This window comes from Neovison vison, chromosome 2 (genome assembly GCF_020171115.1).
Source record: "Neovison vison isolate M4711 chromosome 2, ASM_NN_V1, whole genome shotgun sequence".
Taxonomy (NCBI): Eukaryota; Metazoa; Chordata; class Mammalia; order Carnivora; family Mustelidae; genus Neogale; species Neogale vison.
In genome coordinates, this window is record NC_058092.1 from 199,197,504 (window position 1) to 199,218,782 (window position 21,279).

Consider the following 21,279-nt stretch of genomic DNA (forward strand, 5'->3'; position numbering starts at 1 on the left):
AGTTGTCTTTCTCCGCTTGACTTATTTCGCTAAGCATGATACGCTCTAGTTCCATCCATGTTGTCGCAAATGGCAAGATTTCGTTTCTTTTGATGGCTGCATAGTATTCCATTGTGTATATATACCACTTCTTCTTTTTTTTTTTTTTTTTAAAGATTTACTTATTTATTTGAGAAAGAGCATGCTGGTGTGCTCCTAAGAGGGAAGAAGGAAAGGGAGACAAGCAGACACCCCCCGAGCACAAAGCCCATGGCAGGGCTCAATCCCAGGACGCTGAGATGGGAGCCGGAAAGGAAGAGTGGGATGCTCAATCGACTGAGCCATCCAGGTGCCCCGGGTAACAATAATATTTTTTGACCTTTTTTTTCCCCACAGTGATCTTTTTTTTTTTCAATTTATTAATTTTCAGAAAAACAGTATTCATTATTTTTTCACCACACCCAGTGCTCCATGCAAGCTGTGCCCTCTATAATACCCACCACCTGGTACCCCAACCTCCCACCCCCCCGCCACTTCAAACCCCTCAGATTGTTTTTCAGAGTCCATAGTCTCTCATGGTTCATCTCCCCTTCCAATTTACCCAAAAGCACATACCCTCCCCAATGTCCATAACCCTACCCCCCTTCTCCCAACCCCCTCCCCCCAGCAACCCACAGTTTGTTTCGTGAGATTAAGAGTCACTTATGGTTTGTCTCCCTCCCTATCCCATCTTGTTTCATGGATTCTTCTCCTACCCACTTAAGCCCCCATGTTGCATCACCACTCCCTCATATCAGGGAGATCATATGATAGTTGTCTTTCTCCGCTTGACTTATTTCGCTAAGCATGATACGCTCTAGTTCCATCCATATTGTCGCAAATGGCAAGATTTCGTTTCTTTTGATGGCTGCATAGTATTCCATTGTGTATATATACCACATCTTCTTGATCCATTCATCTGTTGATGGACATCTAGGTTCTTTCCATAGTTTGGCTATTGTGGACATTGCTGCTATAAACATTCGGGTGCACGTGCCCCTTTGGATCACTACGTTTGTATCTTTAGGGTAAATTCCCAGTAGTGCAATTGCTGGGTCATAGGGGCAGTTCTATTTTCAACATTTTGAGGAACCTCCATGCTGTTTTCCAGAGTGGTTGCACCAGCTTGCATTCCCACCAACAGTGTAGGAGGGTTCCCCTTTCTCCGCATCCTCGCCAGCATCTGTTATTTCCTGACTTGTTGATTTTAGCCATTCTGACTGGTGTGAGGTGATATCTCATTGTGGTTTTGATTTGTATTTCCCTGATGCCGAGTGATATGGAGCACTTTTTCATGTGTCTGTTGGCCATCTGGATGTCTTCTTGGCAGAAACGTCTGTTCATGTCCTCTGCCCATTTCTTGATTGGATTATTTGTTCTTTGGGTGTTGAGTTTGTTAAGTTCTTTATAGATTTTGGACACTAGTCCTTTATCTCATATGTCGTTTGCAAATATCTTCTCCCATTCTGTCAGTTGTCTTTTGGTTTTGTTAACTGTTTCCTTTGCTGTGCAAAAGCTTTTGATTTTGATGAAATCCCAAAAGTTCATTTTTGCCCTTGCTTCCCTTGCCTTTGGCGATGTTCCTAGGAAGATGTTGCTGCGGCTGAGGTCGAAGAGGTTGCTGCCTGTGTTCTCCTCAAGGATTTTGATGGATTCCTTTCTCACATTGAGGTCCTTAATCCATTTTGAATCTATTTTTGTGTGTGGTGTAAGGAAATGGTCCAATTTCATTTTTCTGCATGTGGCTGTCCAATTTTCCCAACACCATTTATTGAAGAGGCTGTCTTTTTTCCATTGGACATTCTTTCCTGCTTTGTCGAAGATTAGTTGACCATAGAGTTGAGGGTCTATTTCTGGGCTCTCTATTCTGTTCCATTGGTCTATGTGTCTGTTTTTGTGCCAGTACCATGCTGTCTTGATGATGACAGCTTTGTAATAAAGCTTGAAGTCCGGAATTGTGATGCCACCAACTTTGGCTTTCTTTTTCAATATCCCTTTGGCTATTCAAGGTCTTTTCTGGTTCCATATAAATTTTAAAATTATTTGTTCCATTTCTTTGAAAAAGATGGATGGTACTTTGATAGGAATTGCATTAAATGTGTAGATTGCTTTAGGTAGCATAGACATTTTCACAATATTTATTCTTCCAATCCAGGAGCATGGAACATTTTTCCATTTCTTTGTGTCTTCCTCAATTTCTTTCATGAGTTCTTTATAGTTTTCTGAGTATAGATACTTAGCCTCTTTGGTTAGGTTTATTCCTAGGTATCTTATGGTTTGGGGTGCAATTGTAAATGGGATTGACTCCTTAATTTCTCTTTCTTCTGTCTTGTTGTTGGTGTAGAGAAATGCAACTGATTTCTGTGCATTGATCTTATATCCTGACACTTTACTGAATTCCTGTACAAGTTCTAGCAGTTTTGGAGTGGAGTCTTTTGGGTTTTCCACATAGAGTATCATATCATCTGCGAAGAGTGATAATTTGACTTCTTCTTTGCCGATTTGGATGCCTTTAATTTCCTTTTGTTGTCTGATTGCTGAGGCTAGGACTTCTAGTACTATGTTGAATAGCAGTGGTGATAATGGACATCCCTGCCGTGTTCCTGACCTTAGTGGAAAAGCTTTCAGTTTTTCTCCATTGAGAATGATATTTGCAGTGGGTTTTTCATAGATGGCTTTGATGATATTGAGGTATGTGCCCTCTATCCCTACACTTTGAAGGGTTTTGATCAGGAAGGGATGCTGTACTTTGTCAAATGCTTTTTCAGCATCTATTGAGAGTATCATATGGTTCTTGTTCTTTCTTTTATTGATGTGTTGTATCACATTGACTGATTTGCGGATGTTGAACCAACCTTGCAGCCCTGGAATAAATCCCACTTGGTCGTGGTGAATAATCCTTTTAATGTACTGTTGAATCCTATTGGCTAGTATTTTGGTGAGAATTTTTGCATCTGTGTTCATCAAGGATATTGGTCTATAGCTCTCTTTTTTGATGGGATCCTTGTCTGGTTTTGGGATCAAGGTGATGCTGGCCTCATAAAATGAGTTTGGGAGTTTTCCTTCCATTTCTATTTTTTGGAACAGTTTCAGGAGAATAGGAATTAGTTCCTCTTTAAATGTTTGGTAGAATTCCCCCGGGAAGCCATCTGGCCCTGGGCTTTTGTTTGTTTGGAGATTTTTAATGACTGTTTCAATCTCCTTACTGGTTATGGGTCTGTTCAGGCTTTCTATTTCTTCCTGGTTCAATTTTGGTGGTTTATATGTTTCTAGGAATGCATCCATTTCTTCCAGATTGTCAAATTTGTTGGCGTAGAGTTGCTCATAGTATGTTCTTATAATAGTTTGTATTTCTTTGGTGTTAGTTGTGATCTCTCCTCTTTCATTCAAGATTTTATTTATTTGGGTCCTTTCTCTTTTCTTTTTGATTAGTCTGGCCAAGGGTTTATCAATTTTATTAATTCTTTCAAAGAACCAGCTCCTAGTTTGGTTGATTTGTTCTATTGTTTTTTTGGTTTCTCTTTCATTGATTTCTGCTCTGATCTTTATGATTTCTCTTCTCCTGCTGGGCTTAGGGTTTCTTTCTTGTTCTTTCTCCAGCTCCTTTAGGTGTAGGGTTAGGTTGTGTACCTGAGACCTTTCTTGTTTCTTGAGAAAAGCTTGTACCGCTATATATTTTCCTCTCAGGACTGCCTTTGTTGTGTCCCACAGATTTTGAACCGTTGTATTTTCATTATCATTTGTTTCCATGATTTTTTTCAATTCTTCTTTAATTTCCCGGTTGACCCATTCATTCTTTAGAAGGATGCTGTTTAGTCTCCATGTATTTGTGTTCTTTCCAAACTTCCTCTTGTGGTTGAGTTCTAGCTTCAGAGCATTGTGGTCTGAAAATATGCAGGGAATGATCCCAATCTTTTGATACCGGTTGAGTCCTGATTTAGGACCGAGGATGTGATCTATTCTGGAGAATGTTCCATGTGCACTAGAGAAGAATGTGTATTCTGTTGCTTTGGGATGAAATGTTCTGAATATATCTGTGATGTCCATCTCATCCAGTGTATCATTTAAGGCCTTTATTTCCCTGTTGATCTTTTGCTTGATGATCTGTCCATTTCAGTGAGGGGAGTGTTAAAGTCCCCTACTATTATTGTATTATTGTTGATGTGTTTCTTTGATTTTGTTATTAATTGGTTTATATAGTTGGCTGCGCCCACGTTGGGGGCACAGATATTTAAAATTGTTAGATCTTCTTGTTGGACAGACCCTTTGAGTATGATATAGTGTCCTTCCTCATCTGTTATTATAGTCTTTGGCTTAAAATCTAATTGATCTGATATAAGGATTGCCACTCCTGCTTTTTTCTGATGTCCATTAGCATGGTAAATTCTTTTCCACCCCCTCACTTTAAGTCTGGAGGTGTCTTCGGGTTTAAAATGAGTTTCTTGGAGGCAACATATAGATGGGTTTTGTTTTTTTATCCATTCTGATACCCTGTGTCTTTTGATTGGGGCATTTAGCCCATTAACATTCAGGGTAACTATCGAGAGATATGATTTTAGTGCCATTGTATTGCCTGTAAGGTGACTGTTACTGTATATTGTCTCTGTTCCTTTCTGATCTACCACTTGTAGGCTCTCTCTTTGCTTAGAGGACCCCTTTCAGTATTTCCTGTAGAGCTGGTTTGGTGTTTGCAAATTCTTTCAGTTTTTGTTTGTCCTGGAAGCTTTTAATCTCTCCTTCTATTTTCAATGATAGCCTAGCTGGATATAGTATTCTTGGCTGCATGTTTTTCTCGTTTAGTGCTCTGAAAATGTCATGCCAGCTCTTTCTGGCCTGCCAGGTCTCTGTGGATAAGTCAGCTGCCAATCTAATACTTTTACCATTGTATGTTACAGACTTCTTTTCCCGGGCTGCTTTCAGGATTTTCTCTTGGTCACTAAGGCTTGTAAATTTTACTATTAGGTGACGGGGTGTCAGCCTATTCTTATTGATTTTGAGGGGCGTTCTCTGAACCTCCTGAATTTTGATACTCGTTCCCTTTGCCATATTGGGGAAATTCTCCCCAATAATTCTGTCCAGTATACCTTCTGCTCCCCTCTCTCTTTCTTCTTCTTCTGGAATCCCAATTATTCTAATGTTGTTTCGTCTTATGGTGTCACTTATCTCTCGAATTCTCCCCTCATGGTCCAGTAGCTGTTTGTCCCTCTTTTGCTCAGCTTCTTTATTCTCTGTCATTTGGTCTTCTATATCGCTAATTCTTTCTTCTGCCTCATTTATCCTAGCAGTGAGAGCCTCCAGTTTTGATTGAACTTCATTAATAGCTTTTTTGATTTCAACTCGGTTAGATTTTAGTTCTTTTATTTCTCCAGAAAGGGCTTTTATATCTCTGGAGAGGGTTTCTCTAATATCTTCCATGCCTTTTTCAAGCCCGGCTAGAACCTTGAGAATTGTCATTTTGAAGTCTAGATCTGACATATTACCAATGTCTGTATTGATTAGGTCCCTAGCCTTCGGTACTGCCTCTTGTTCTTTTTTTTGTTGTGAATTTTTCCGCCTTGTCATTTTGTCCAGCTAAGAGTATATGAAGGAGCAAGTAAAATACTAAAAGGGTGGCAACAATCCCAGGAAAATATGCTTTAACCAAATCAGAAGAGATCCCAAATCGTGAGGGGGGATTTTTCCCCCCTCACGATTGGGTGAGGGATCTCCTCTGATTGGGATCTCCTTTGATTGGGATCTCCCAATCTCTTCTGATTGGGATCTCCCAATCTCTTCTGATTGGGATCTCTTCTGATTTGGGGATAAAAAGAGGTTCAAAAAGAAAGAAAGAAAAAAAGAATTAAAAAAAAGAGATTGAATTAAAAATTCAATCAAGAATTTAAAAAAGAATTAAGAAAAAAAAGGTTGAAGAGATTAGAATCTCTTCTGATTTGGGGATTAAAAAAAGGTTCAAAAAGAAAGAAAGAAAAAAAAGAAAAAAAATTAAAAAAAAAAGAAAATGAATAAACAAAAGTATAAAAAAGAAAAAAATATATATATTAGATAATCTAGTTAAAAAACGTTAAAAAAGAAAAGGGTAAAAGTTATAAAAAATTTTAGCAGAAGAAGAGAAAAAAAATGAAAAAGAAAAAAATTAAATTAACTGCAAGACTGAAAAATCACAGGCAGAAAGCCATGAGTTCCGTGGTTTGTTTTCTCCTCCTCTGGAATTCTGCTGCTCTCTCCTTGGTATTGAAACTGCACTCCTTGGTAGGAGAACTTGGTCTTGCCTGGATTTCTTGTTGATCTTCTGGGGGAGGGGCTTGGTGTAGTGATTCTCAAGTGTCTTTGCCCCAGGCAGAATTACACCGCCCTTACCAGGGGCCCGGCTGAGTGATCTGCTGGGCTTTGCTTTCAGGAGCTTTTGTTCCCTGAGCGCTTTCCGTAGAGTTCCGGAGGACGGGAATACAAATGGCGGCCTCCTGGTCTCCGGCCCGGAGGAGCCGAGAGCCCGGGGCCCCGCTTCTCTGTGCGCCCTCAGCGAACAGCTCCCAGTAACTCGCGTCTGCCCAACCTCCGGCCGCGCTCCGAGCTCACCGAGCTTGCGACCGGTTCAAGGCAACTCCGAGCTGCGAGCTTACTGTCGGCTCTGTCTCTGCAGCTGGCTTTCCCGTTCCAATATCCGCAAGCTCTGCGACACTCAGACACCCCCGATCCTTCTGTGACCCCGCGGGACCTGAGGTCACGCCGACCCCGTGTGGGCTTCGCCCCAGTATAGCCTCCGGAGCGATGTCCCTCAGCGGAACAGACTTTTAAAAGTCCTGATTTTGTGCTCCGTTGCTCCGCCGCTTGCCGGGAGCCGGCCCCTCCCCCCGGGGTCTATCTTCCCGTCACTTTGGATTCACTTCTCCGCCAGTCCTACCTTTCAGAAAGTGGTTGTTTTTCTGTTTCTAGAATTGCTGTTCTTCTTCTCTTCAATCTGCTGATGGATTTGCAGGTGTTTGCAACCTTTAGATAAGCTCTCTAGCTGATCTCCTGCTAGCTGAGGTAGTCTCAGCCTGCTACTTCTCCGCCATCTTGACTCCTCCCCCTCTATCAGACAATCTTAAATAACTAAGATCAAAGCTAAAGGCTTCAATGGAAAAGTGGACAACATGTATAAACAAATGGGAAATTTCATCAGAGATAAGGAAACCACAAAAAGCCATGCAGAAATCCTAAAAATGAAAAACATTAAAATAGAAATAATGCTATCAATGGGCTTATCTATAGGCTTGATACAGAAAAGGAATCCACCAACTTAAAAATAGGTCAATAGGCATTACTCAAACTGAAAGAGAAAAAGAGTCCGGGAAGGCACAGAAAACAAATACTGAGAGTTCATTAACAGCACACCTGCACCATAAGAAATGTTTAAGGAAAATCTTTAGGCGGAAAGAATATATCAAAGAACAGGAAACTGGATCTTCACACAGAAATAAAGAGTTCTAAATATTCCATAGATGTAGCTAAATATAAAATTCATTTTTTTCCCTTTATTTTCACTTCTCTGGAGGGTAACTGGCTACCTAAAACAAAAGCAGTATATATGTATTTCATGATTATTGTTATGTAAAAATAAAATGTTTTCTTGTTATGTAAAATTAAAATGTTTGACAATAATCACACAAAAATGGATGGGAGAAATTAGGGCAACACTATGGGACAGTCCTTATACGACACGTGAAGTGATATAATGTTACTTGAAGATAGAAAAAACAGACTGTGAGAAATTAAAGACGTATATTATAAATCCTAGGGTGACCAAGAGAACATTTTTATTTTTATTTTTTTAAGAGAACATTTTTAAAAGAGGTATAACTAATAAGCCAATTGGGAAAATAAAATGTAATTACAAAATAATCCAAAAGAAGTAAAAAAAAAAGGAAAAAAAGATAAAGAAATATAAACTGAAAACAATTAGCATGATGGTAGAGTTAAAAGATGGTAGATATAAACACAAGCAGTCTATATATACCCTAATTTAAAAAAAAAAAACAGAAATTGGGGGATTGGGTGAAAAAGCAAGACCCAACCATGCAATGCCCACAAGAATCCACTTTATATACAAAAATGTAGGCAAGTTAAAAGTAAAGGGATGAAAAAATACATACAATGGGAGCACAAATCAAAAGAAGCTGGAGTGGCTACATTAATAGTAGAAAATATGCCAACAACAAAGTAGACTTCAGACCAAGAACATTACCAAGATTAAAAAGGTCATTACTGGAAAAAGGGCAATGAATAAGGGAAATGAGGAGAACTTTTAGAGCAATAAAACTATTCCATTTGACACTATAATGGTGGGCACCAGTCATTACACATTTGTCCCAACCCACAGAATTTACAACACCAATAGTGAACCCTAATGTAAATTATGGATTCCGGGTGATAATATGTCAATGTAGATTCATCAATTGTCACAAATATACCACTCTTTTGCGGGGAATACTCATGGTGGGGAGACTACGCATATGTGAAGGCAGTGAAGATATGGGAAATCTCTGTACCCTCTGCTTAATTTTGCTGCAAACTCAAAACTTCTCTAAAAATTAAACCTATTTTTTAAAAAATAATTACTAGTGATAAAGGAATCAATCACAGAGAAGACATAACAATGCTAAATGTGTATGCACTTAAAAGAATTCCAAAATACATGAAGTAAGAACTGACAGTCCTAAAATTAGAAAGAAAATTCACAATTATAACTGAAGACTTCACTCACAAATCAATGGAACGAGTACACAGAAATTCGGGAAGAACAGAAAAGAACTGAACAACTTGATTTAACTGACCTTTATCAAACATTCTGTCCTACAACATTATAAAAATTCTTCTCAACTGCATGTGGAACCTTCACTAGATAGACCATATTCTAGGTCAAAAATCGTATTTTAACAAATTAAAAAGAATTAATATAAATTAAGACCTTGGACCATACTGAGATTAAACTAAAAATCAATGACATATCTGGGTAATCTTCAAATATTGAGAAAGGCCAAAGCAGAGTTGCAAGCAGGCAAGCAGAAGGCAGTTGGAATGAGAAAATGGAGCAATGCCTAAATCAAAGGAACTTAGTTCTTCAAACTCTTCTAGCAGCGTTTCTGACAGTGAGGTTGACAAAAAGTTAAAGAGGAAAAAGCAAGTTACTCCAGAAAAACCTATGAAGAACCAAAAGGCTGGTGAAATTTCAAGAGCCCTGTCATCCTCTAAGCAGAGCCACAGTAGCAGAGATGGTAACATGTTCCAGATTGGAAAAATGAGGTATGTCAGTGTTTGGGACTTTAAAGGGAAAGTCCTGACGATATTAGAGAATATTGGATGGATGCAGAAGATGAAATGAAACCTGGAAGAAAAGGTATTTCTTTGAATCCCAAGCAATGGAGCCAGCTGATGGAACAGATTTCTGACACTGATACAGTAAAAACAAAAACAAAAACAAAACAAAAAACTGTAAAATCAAAGCCATATGAAACCTATATTGTCCTATTGTTTTAATCTGTCTTTTTACATTGGCTTTTGTTTTCTAAACGTTCTTTCCCAAGCTATTGTGTATTTGGATTGCAGAACAATTTGTAAGATGAATACTTTCTTTTATGTGCATTATTAAAAGTGTTGAGTGAAGCTAATTGTCAATTTTACTAAGGAGGATTGCTTTGTGCCTGCCACTTAGTGCAAATAAAATCAAGTAATAAAAAAAGAGAGAGAGAGAGGGAAAGTTCAAAGTGTATTTCTACATAACCTATGGATCAAAGAAGTCGCAAGAGAAATTAGAGAATACTTAAAAAAAAACAGAACTTAGAATAGAGTTATGTTTATCAAAAAAATAGCAGGAAGTACAGAGGGTTCCCATATATCCCCTGCTATAGTTTCCCCTATTATTGACATTTTGTATGAGAATAGTACATTTGTTAGAGTTAACAAACCAATATTAATACGTTATTATTAACTGAAGTCCATATTTTATTCAGATTTTCTTAGGTTTTCCTTAATAGCCTTTTACTGTTCCAGGATCCCATCTAGGAGTCCTTACTGCCTTTAGCTCTCATGTCTCCTCAGGCTCCCCTTGGCTGTGAAGCTTTCTCAGACTTTCCCTGTGTTTGACGACCTTGGCAGTTTGAGGAGTAATAATCAGATATATTCTAGGATGCCCCTCTACTGGAATTTGTTTGATGTTTTTCTCATGATTAGCCTACGGTTATCAGTTTTGGGGAAGATCACAGAGGTAAAGTGCCATGTTCATCATAATATATCAAGGGTACCTACTATCAACATGACTGATTATTATTGATGTTGTCCTTAATCACCTGCTGTAGCTGTGTATCATGTTTCCCTACTATAAAGTTACTCTTTTTACCCCTCTTTCCATACTGTACTCTTTAGAAAAAAAAAATCACTATGTACAACCTACACCTAAGGGGTGGGCAGTTTTGCTCCATTTACTTTAGAGTAGAATATCAACACAATTTATTTGGAATTCTTCTTCATGGGAGTTTTGCTTCTTCTCCCCATTTATTTACATATTCAATTATTTTTTATATTAGTATGGACTCACAGATATTTATTTTATATTTTGAGTTAAAATCCAATGCTACATTGCATAGGTGCTCAAAATTTTCCAGCTATGGCCAACTAAAATAAGAAAGTATTGTAAACTGAATGTAAATAAAAGCACATCAAAATCTCAGGAATATTGCTAAAGCAATACTATTCACAGCAAAAGCTGTTGTATTAAATGCTTATATTAGAAGAAAGAACTTAGTGAAGAAATCAATCAAATCAATAGGAAAAATACTAAAAATAATAGTGAAACCAAAAGCTAGTTCATGGAAAAGATCAATAAAAAGTTAAATACCATGTGGTTTCACTCATAGGTGGAATTATATGGTTTCACTTATTTGTGGAGCATAACAAATAGCATGGAGGACATGGGGAGATAGAGAGGAGAAGGAAGTTGGGGGAAATTGGAAGGGGAGGTGAACCATGAGAGACTATGGACTCTGAAAAACAATCTGAGGTTTTTGAAGGGGTGGGGGGTAGGAGGCTGGGGTACCAGGTGGTGGGTATTATAGAGGGCACGAATTGCATGGAGCACTGGGTGTGGTGCAAAAATAATGAATACTGTTATGCTGAAAATAAATAAAAAATAAATAAATAAACAAATAAGAAACAAAACAAGGAAGTAAAGAGACAAAATAACAAAACTCTTGAATAGAAAGCACAAACTGGTGGTGGCCAGAGGATGGAGGCTGAAATAGATGAAGGTGCTTAAGTGAAGGGGCAGAAGCTGGGAGGTTGGGGGAACCAGGTGGTGGGGATTAGAGAGGGCATGGATTGCATGGAGCACTGGTTGTGGTGCAAAAACAATGAATACTGTCACGCTGAAAAGAAATAAAAAATTAAAAAATAAATAAATAAAAACGAAAATTAAATCACACACAAAAAAAAAAGAAGAAGAAGAAGAAGGACAAACTTCCAGGTACAAAACAAGTAAGTTATGGAGATAGAATGTAAGCATAAGGCATATAGTTCAATAAGACAGTAATAACTTGTGGAGACAGATAGTGACTATACTTATTGCTGTGAGCACTGAGTAATATACGGAACTGTTGAATCACTGTATTGTACACCAGAAACTAATATAACATTGTACATTAAGTATACTTCAATTAAAAATAATAAAAATAAATAAAGTAGCATTGAATTTAAAAATTTAATAAATCTCTAACCAAACTGATTAAAAAATAAAAGAGAAAAAGCACACTTTACCAAAACAAGAATAAAAGAGAGGGCATCAATTCAGATATTATAGATATTGGAAAGTTAATAAGGGAACATTATGAACAATTCTAGTTCCATAAATCAGACAACTTATATGAATGAGACAAACTGCCAAAGGTCATCAAAGAGAGAGATGATCTAATAGTCCTTTATCAGTTAAAAACACTGAAGACTGCTATAAGCTGAGTTGTGTCCCCCTAGAATTTTATGTTGAAGTCCTAACCTCTAATAACCCAAAATACAACTATATCTGGAGATAGGATTTTTAAAGAGATAATAAAATTAATGAGATTATTTGAGTGTACCCTAACCCAATACGACTAGTGTCCTTATGAAAAAAGATAATGGGATCCAGATACCACACAGGGAGAAGATGGCCATCTGCAAGCCAAGAAGAGAGGCCTCAGAAGAAATCAAAACTGCCAACACCTTGATCTTGGACTCTAGCCTCCAGAATTGTGAGAAAATAAATTTCTGTTGTGTAAGCCAATCAGTCACTAGTTTGACTAGCCAATCAGTCACTTTGTTATGAAAGCCCTAGAAAATGAATACAAATATGTATTTTAAAATTTTACAAACACATTCCAAGACCAGATGGTTTCACTGAATTCTACCAAACATTTAAGAGCGCAATAATAACAATTTTGTACAGACTCTTCTAGAATATAAAATAGGAGGAAACACTTCCAAACTAATTTTATGAGGGCAATTTTACCCAGACACCCAAACCAGAAAAAGACATCACAAAAACCAAAACCACAAATCAAGATCTATCATGAACATAAATGTAAAAATTCTCAATAAAATGCTAGCAAATCGAATCAAACAACATATAAAAAGGATAATGCACAAAGTTGGGCTTATCTCAGGAATACAAAGAAGGTTCAACATTTGAAAATCAACCACAGCAACTGACCATAACTCACCGTATCAACAGACAAAAGAAGAAAACTATGTGATCATCTCAGCAGATACAGAAAAAGCACTAAAACAAAACAAAACAAAACTCAACATGCATTCATAATGAAAACTTTCAGGAAATTAAAACTGGAAAGAATTTCCTTAATATGACAAAAGACATCCACAAAAATCCTACAACTAACCTTATACTTAATGATGAAAAACAAAATGTTTCCCCCAAAAATGAAGTCTGCTCTTTCTATTCTTATTCAACATTGTACCAAACGTCCCAGCTAGTGCAATAAGTTAAGAAAAAGAAATGAAAAGCATATACATTAGAAAATTTAAAAAATAAAACTGTGAAAAGAAGGGCCATCTGTACCCCAAGGTTCATAGCAGCAATGGCCACAGTCGCGAAACTGTGGAAAGAACCAAGATGCCCTTCAACGGACAAATGGATAAGGAAGATGTGGTCTATATACACTATGGAGTATTATGCCTCCATCAGAAAGGATGAATACCCAACTTTTGTATCAACATGGACGGGACTGGAAGAGATTATGCTGAGTGAAATAAGTCAAGCAGAGAGAGTCAATTATCATATGGTTTCACTTATTTGTGGAGTATAAGAAATAGCACAGAGGACATGGGGGGATGGAGGGGAGGAGGGAGTTGAGGGAAATTGGAAGGGGAGGTAAACCATGAGAGACCATGGACTCTCATAGTCTCATTTTATTTGGAGATTAGGTATGGTTTAAAGAGATGTGTATGAGTGTCAAGTTAACAAAAGATGGACTGTGGTCACTTTGCAATATGTCAACATGGCTAGGCTGAACTACTTCTCCAAGAATTCTATTTCCCAAATGTTTCCAATTAAGATGGTTGATAAGAGAGGTTCTTGTGTCAGATTTTGGAAGGTGAAGCAATAGTCATTTTGTAATTCACACACACAATACCTGATCTCCAGACACACCTCATTCTTCACATAGAAGGAAAAACTTAGTGTCATAAAATGCCGATATTTCCCAAATGAATATAAATGTCATGCCACTCTCAATCTAAATTTCAAAAGGGTTTATGTGGGTATACATGCACCCCGATGTTTGTAGCAGCATTATCAACAACAGCCAAATTATGGGAAGAGCCAAATGTATACTGACTGATGAATGGATGGAGAAGATGTGGTATACATACACACACACACACAATGGAATGTTACTTGGCCATGTTAAAAAGAAAGAAATCTTGCCATCTGCAAGGAAGTGGATGGAGCTAGAGAGGATGATGCTAACAAAAATAAGTCAGTGAGTGAAAGACAAATACCGTATGATTTCACTCACATGTGGAATTTAAGAAACAAAACAAAAGAACATGGTAGGAGTAAAGGAGCAGCAAACCAAGAAGTAGACTCTTAACCATGTAAACAAACTTAGGGTTATTGGAGGGAAGGTGGGGGCGGGGATGGGTTATATAGGTGATGGGATTAAGGAGAGCATTTCTTGTGATGTGCTGTGTTGTATGTGACTGATGAGTCACTAAATTCTACAACTATTACACTGCATGTTAACTAACAAGAATTTAAATAAAAATTTGGGGAAAGAAAAAAACAAAAAAAAAAAACAAAAGGGTTTACATGGGAATGAACAAAATAATTTAAAATGCCATATGTAGCAATAGCCCAAACAGCCTGTAAAATTTTTTGACTGAAGTATAATTGACATAGAGTATCCTATTAGTTTTAGGAGTAAAGTGATTGGTGTCTTTATATATTATGAGATAATCCCCATAATAAGTCTATTTACCATCTGTCACCAAAGTTATTACAATATTATCACCTACACTCCCTATGCTTTGTATTACATCCCATGATCTGTTTATTTTTTTTCCAATTTATTTATTTTCAGAAAAACAGTATTCATTATTTTTTCACCACACCCAGTGCTCCATGCAAGCCGTGCCCTCTATAATACCCACCACCTGGTACCCCAACCTCCCACCCCCCCCGCCACTTCAAACCCCTCAGACTGTTTTTCAGAGTCCATAGTCTCTCATGGTTCACCTCCCCTTCCAATTTACCCAAATTCCCTACTCCTCTCTAACGCCCCTTGTCCTCCATGCTATTTGTTATTACTGGAAGTCCGCACCTCTTAATCCCCTTTACATTCATTTTTTTTTTTTTAGAAATTAAGGGAAGATTTGTCTTTCTAGATATTACTTACAACTGCTATAATCGCAACAGAATAATACGTCCACAGGAACAAACAAGACAATCAGTGGAAAAGTTTGGAGAACAGAAAAGGATCCAAACACTTTTGGGAATTTAATTTAATAAACATATATTTAAATTTAATTGGGAAAGTGGCTTAGTGAATGGTACTGGTTTAATTGTCTAGTCCATTTTCTACATGTCCACTATACTTAGCAATTAACAGCAGAAAGATGAATAACCTAGGTAAAACTGAATGAATGAATGAATGAATGAAAATTCTGGGAGAAATTTAAGAGAGTATTTGTGCATTCTTCTAGTAAAGGACTTTCTAAACACTCTAGAAACCCACAATGGTTATGAAGGTTTTCTTTCTTAGGTATGGAGCAGGAGAAGAATTTATATTTATCAGACAGACAAGATGTTAGGACTTCCAAAATGTAAAGAGTTCCTACAAAATAATAAGACAAAAATGGTAAAGGGTACAAATATGCAAACGAAAGAGGCTAATAAACAAACAAGATACTCATTCTCATTAGTCATCAGGACAATGTGAATTTCAGTAACAAGGAACTGTTATTTTTAATTCATCAGATTGGCAAAAGCTGGGAAAAGGGTTATCTAGTGGTGATAAAAATATGGGAAATTGGGCCCTTCAAAACAGCTAGAGCAAGAATAAATTGCTCTAACCTCTGGAAAGGAGTCTGATATTATCTATTAAATACAAAATGAATATATACCTTGACTTACCAAGGGAATCTAACAAACAAAAAAAGCACTGGTACATAGGAAATATGTATAAGAATACATGTTACAGATTTTTTTTAAAAGATTTTTATTTATTTATTTATTTGACAGAGAGACAGTGAGAGAGAGCATGAGGGAGGAGAAGGTCAGAGAGCAAAGCAGACTCCCCATGGAGCTGGGAGCCCGATGTGGGACTCGATCCCGGGACTCCAGGATCACGCCCTGAGCCGAAGGCAGTCGTCCAACCAACTGAGCCACCCAGGCGTCCCCATGTTACAGATTATTAATGGGGAAAAAATCAACTGGAGAATGGCTTAATTTATAGGATTTCCATAAGATGGAAAAGAATTCAGATTAAAAAAAAAACTTAGTATCTTGCTGAAGGCTGAATGTGGCCTAATGTGAGAGCATGAAATTTTGGGAAGCCACAGATACTAGAGAGTTTGCAACACCCTTGCAGACTCAGTAAGGCCTCCAACGGATGCTCATTAAAAAAAAAAAAAAAAAAAAAAAAAAAAAGGAAAGAAAGGAAAAAAGAAACAAAGAAAGAAAAAAAAATGACACAGAGTTGGAAATGGAAGGAATCCCTCAGTGACAAAGGCTTAGAGAAGAGTTACTGCCACTGTGGAAAATGTATAAAGTCCCATTTGGACCTACCATCTCCCCAGAGAACAAAGTCTTCAGCTGAAGGAGGACGAGCAGCAAACTCTGTTGTGCACAGGTGAAGAACCAATGCAGTTAGAAATAGCTAAAGAAAAACACTCTCCTCCAGGAGGAAAGGCAGGAAACGGTCCTGAGCTCAGGACCCTATACTGATACTATCATCAGTGTCCTACCACTAAGCAAGGAACAGGAAATTTCTCCCACAGTAAGCCTGCCAAAAATACAAAGCAGAATTGGAATGTCACAGCGAGGAGAGACAGCATCACGGACAAAACTCTCTCCCATGACAACCAGGAACAGAGAACCTACCAAAGGCTGAGACTGGACTATGACTACAAAGAACTCTGCCCTCCTGTGCAGGCCAGCCAGTATCAGGCTACCACTAGAGCATGAGTGTGGGGAAGAGCCCTTCTGAACCACAGGTGCACCAGGAAGGCTTAAAGTAAGGGCAGAACAGGAAGGTGAAGAGAAACCCTCTAGCATTGCAGTTGCCACCCTAGGCACAATTTAAATCTTGACACATTTTTAAGTCAAAAGTTCACATAGCCGCGGTCGCCAAACTGTGGAAAGAACCAAGATGCCCTTCAACGGATGAATGGATAAGGAAGATGTGGCCCACATACACTATGGAGTATTATGCCTCCATCAGAAAGGATGAATACCCAACTTTTGTAGCAACATGGACGGGACTGGAAGAGATTATGCTGAGTGAAATAAGTCAAGCAGAGAGAGCCAATTATCCTACGGTTTCACTTATTTGTGGAGCATAGCAAATAGCATGGAGGACAAGGGGAGATGGAGAGGAGAAGGGAGTTGAGGGAAATTGGAAGGGGAGGTGAACCATGAGAGACTATGGACTCTGAAAAACAATCTGAGGGGTCTGAAGGGGCAGGAGGTGGGAGGTTGGGGGAACCAGGTGGTGGGTATTGGAGAGGGCACATATTGCATGGAGCACTGGGTGTGGTGCAAAAACAATGAAGGAAAATAAATTATGCTGAAAATAAATTTTAAAAATTAAACAAAACAAAACAAAACCAACCAACAAACAAAAGTTCATGTAGGTAATGAAAGCAACACAAAACCAAAATCTGACCCATGTCTCAAACATGCTAAATCAAGAACCTACACTAATGGCCTAGCAGCGGAACAGGCATGACTATTTCCAGGCATAAATTCCACTTACCTTAATCTCTACTTTTATACACCCCAAATCAACACCCTACCAAACTTTACAAGACATACAAGAAGCAGCAGCAGCAATGACAAAATACGTCCAAAAAAACCAAGGCAATTCTACAGGAAAAAACTTAGATATGACCCATGTGTTAAAATCATGAGAGAGGGAATTCTAAATAACTCTGATTAATATGTTTAAGATCTTATGGAAAAAGTGGACAAACTATGAACAGATCGGGAATTTGAACAGAGATGAAACTAGAAGATAAAGTCAAATGTAAATTTTCTCACTAGAAAACTTTGTAAGATGGGCGCCTGGGTGGCTCAGTCTGCCTTCAGCTCAGGTCCTGACCTCAGGGTCCTGGAATCAAGCCCCACATAGGGCTCCCTGCTCAGCCAGAAGCCTGCTTCTCCCACTGCCTCTGCCCCTCCCCCCCACTCATGCTGGCTTGCGAGTGCACGGTCTCTCAAATAAATAAATAAATAAATACTCTGTAGGAAAGCTAAAGAATGTTTTCACATGGGCTTATTTGTTCGTAGACTAACAAAGCTGAGGAAAGAGTAAATAAATTTGCAGATGAGTTGGTAAAAATTATCTTAAACACAAACACAAAGAAAAAAGAGTAGGAGGAAAAAAGATAAAATGAATACAGGTACAGCCCCTTTGGAAAACAGTCTATCAGTTATAGACTTATGACTCAGAAATCCACCCCTTTAAAGAAATGGAAAAGTAGATTTATACAAAACCAGTATGTGAATGTTTGTAGTGCTTTTATACATAATCGTCAAAATGTGGAAACACCCAAATGTCCCTCAACTGCTGAATGGATAAACAAACTGGTATAGCCATACAATGGAATGCTATTTAGGAAAAAAAAATTAAATACCAATAAAAACAACAGTGGAAACAAATACCAAGCACTGCTCTAAGTGAAAGAAGTGGCACATGAAAGGCACATATTTATGATTCTGTTTATATGGCACTTCGGAAAAGACAAAGCTAACAAGAACAAGATCAGATTACTGGTTGCCAGGCACAGGCAGTGGGGTGAGGGAAGACCGACGACAAAAGACCGATGACGAGAAAGATGAAGAATGAAGGAAACTCATCTTGATGGTGATGGTAGACCTTTGTCTATAACCTCACAGAACTGCATGCTAAAAGGATGAATTTTACCATATGTAAATTATACTTTAGTATTTTAAAAGTATTTTCTTGTAAACTATTTTTGTGTCAGACTGTATATTAACAATTAGAGTGTGAGATTGTCCTAATTAGATTTGACGTTTTCCAAATTTAAAAAAGTCATTAGAGAAGATTTTGACACTCAATCTAATATTGAAATGCATGTTCTCTATAATTCTCTCTTTTTTTTTATTTATTTATTCGACAGAGAGGGATCACAAGTAGGCAGAGAAGCTGGCCAGCAGGGAGCCTGATGCAGGGCTCGATTCCAGGACCCTGAGATCATGACCTGAGCCAAAGGCAGAGGCTTAACCCACTGAGCCATCCAGGCACCCCCAGGGTTTTTTGAAGTATGGGATTTCCCCTACCTCACACACAAATTTTACATATATAGAAATTTAAATGTTTTTATTTTATTATTTTTATAACTTATATGTGTATAAATCTAGATATGTTCATGGTTATATTTCTGTTTACATTATATACAGAAGTAAATACACATACACACAACATTTTTAATATTCTTCAGTATTATGATTTATTTTTATACACATCTGTATTTTCTTTTTCCTTACAACATATGACTACGTGTCATCAAAAAATGTTCCTATTTTACTCATAAAGTATATACTATGCAACAAATTAAAATTAAGAAAATGAGGAAGCAGATCATAATGCAAGTCTACACAAATCTCTAATTCCTAGTATAAGAAAATACAAATAGCTCATTTTATTAAGCTGACCTTGATATATTAAAATACTCAAAGAAAGGGAGAAATTTACCCTTACGAAGGTGGAGTGTGGAGCATTTTCTTCATTCTTAAAAAAAAAAAAAAATCCTAGGAAACCATGCTTTCCCCATCTAAAAAAGTTTTTCCCAGCTCTTTCCTGCATTCATATTAGAAATGTCTTCGTTCCTACCTCTGAAATACAGCCTCTTCAAGAATGTGCTAATAGCAATAGGATGATGTCGTACCGGCAAGCTGAGGCGGGACAGTCTGGGATGGTCCAGGAAGCTCTTCATCCTCACTGCTCCACTTGTCTCTGAGAAACAAGCCACCCGTGGCGAGGGTGCCCTCACTCTCACTAGAAAAGAAATTTATGTATTTGTTCATGGTTTCAAAGAATATATACATTTATGAAAGACTCTCTGGTAATCTGTATTAATTAATGTGCTGACACCCATCTCCATTTTAGTTCAGCTATGTACTTCTGTCGTCTGCCCCTGGAGGGGGCCACTTCCACAGAGATCATGCCCACGTCCCAACGTCTGATCACAAACTCCATCTCTTCCCACATTTGCCTGGCTTGCAAATTAGGCATGTTGGATCAACTAACGTCTTTTACCTCGGCTGCAGGAAGAAAGTACTGAGGCCACGGGGTCTCTGATATCAACAGAAAGCCATCTGGAAAATACGGGCAGGTCTCAGTCCAGCTTCCTCTACCTTTCTTCCATGGCAGCTAATTCTGAACCACCATCCTCATGTAGACCCTATCTTAATTCTCTGCCTTCGTAAAAATGTAGCCCCTTCTCGACAATGAAAGCCAGAAAGCAAGAACACGTTCAACATACTTTTTTAAAAATGTGTGCTTAGTTACACCAACATTTTCAATTATTCCTTACTTTCTCCCTGATCAGAATTAATTCTTCCACATTCAACTCCAAGCCTTCTGTCTCCTAGACAATTTTTTCTAAAATTATCTTTTCATATATATATATAATCTCCCCCATGTATGAATTCTTCCAAACGTAAGAATACTTGATTCCCCCGATCTTAAAAATGGAAACCCTTTTCAACTTTCTTTCAAACACTAAGCCCTACTCTCTTCCTGTTCCTTTCCAGTTTCTCACTGCTCCATTTACTTGCTGCACCGTCATTTGCAACCCCACTTAACAGAAGCCTCTTAATGTGATTTCTGGTTCTAATCTCTGATGTCTAGAGAAAACTCTCCCTAAATTCAAATTTAATTCTACCCGCCCACCAGCTTCAGGAAAAACCCAGGCCCCTCACAGAAGTTTAAGTTACTGGCAATCTGGCCCCTTCCTACTTTTTCATCGTCATGCCTACTAATCTCTTGTGCATCTTATGCTTTAACCTTAACCAAATAAATGCCTTTCTTCTTTTGCTTCTGTGAGTCATTTCAAGTTTCTTATTCATTCCTCTTCTCATCTTTTTTTTTTTTTTTTGGATTACTATAAATATCTAATTGTTGCCCATTTCTTGCCAGATATCATCCACCTTGCTACCCACAATCCTCCTCCTAGATGGATAGACAGACATATGCATGAATACAACAAGAAAAATTCCATCTGTACTTCCTCCTAATGCTAACAAACTGACTAAAATATGCACTCCTTGGTTTCATGTATATCAAGCTCCTTCACACTCTGACCCACATTATATTTTTGGCTCTACCTCTTATCTTCCCAAGCTTCCTGGCATTCAAATTCACAGGTACCCTAGAGCTCTTAACACATAATATTTCTCACCATTAATAAGATATTTTCACAACTTATCTTTGTTCAAACCTCTCCCAGCTTGACATTTTCTTCCCTCCCTTTTCCTCTGCTAGATTTATACTT

At 37.9% G+C, this 21,279-nt stretch overlaps 1 protein-coding gene and 1 pseudogene across 1 annotated transcript in view; one reads left to right on the forward strand and one right to left on the reverse strand.

The window, feature by feature from the left end:
* The window catches only part of LOC122899265 (tyrosine-protein phosphatase non-receptor type 20-like), a 67,988-nt gene that overhangs the window by 13,061 nt on the left and 33,648 nt on the right, over window positions 1-21,279 (reverse strand). The window contains exon 4 of the mRNA XM_044236830.1: window positions 19,672-19,781. Coding sequence (XP_044092765.1) covers window positions 19,672-19,781 — 110 coding nt within the window. The remainder of the gene's footprint in view (window positions 1-19,671; window positions 19,782-21,279) is intronic.
* Window positions 9,091-10,164, forward strand: LOC122898537 (annotated as a pseudogene).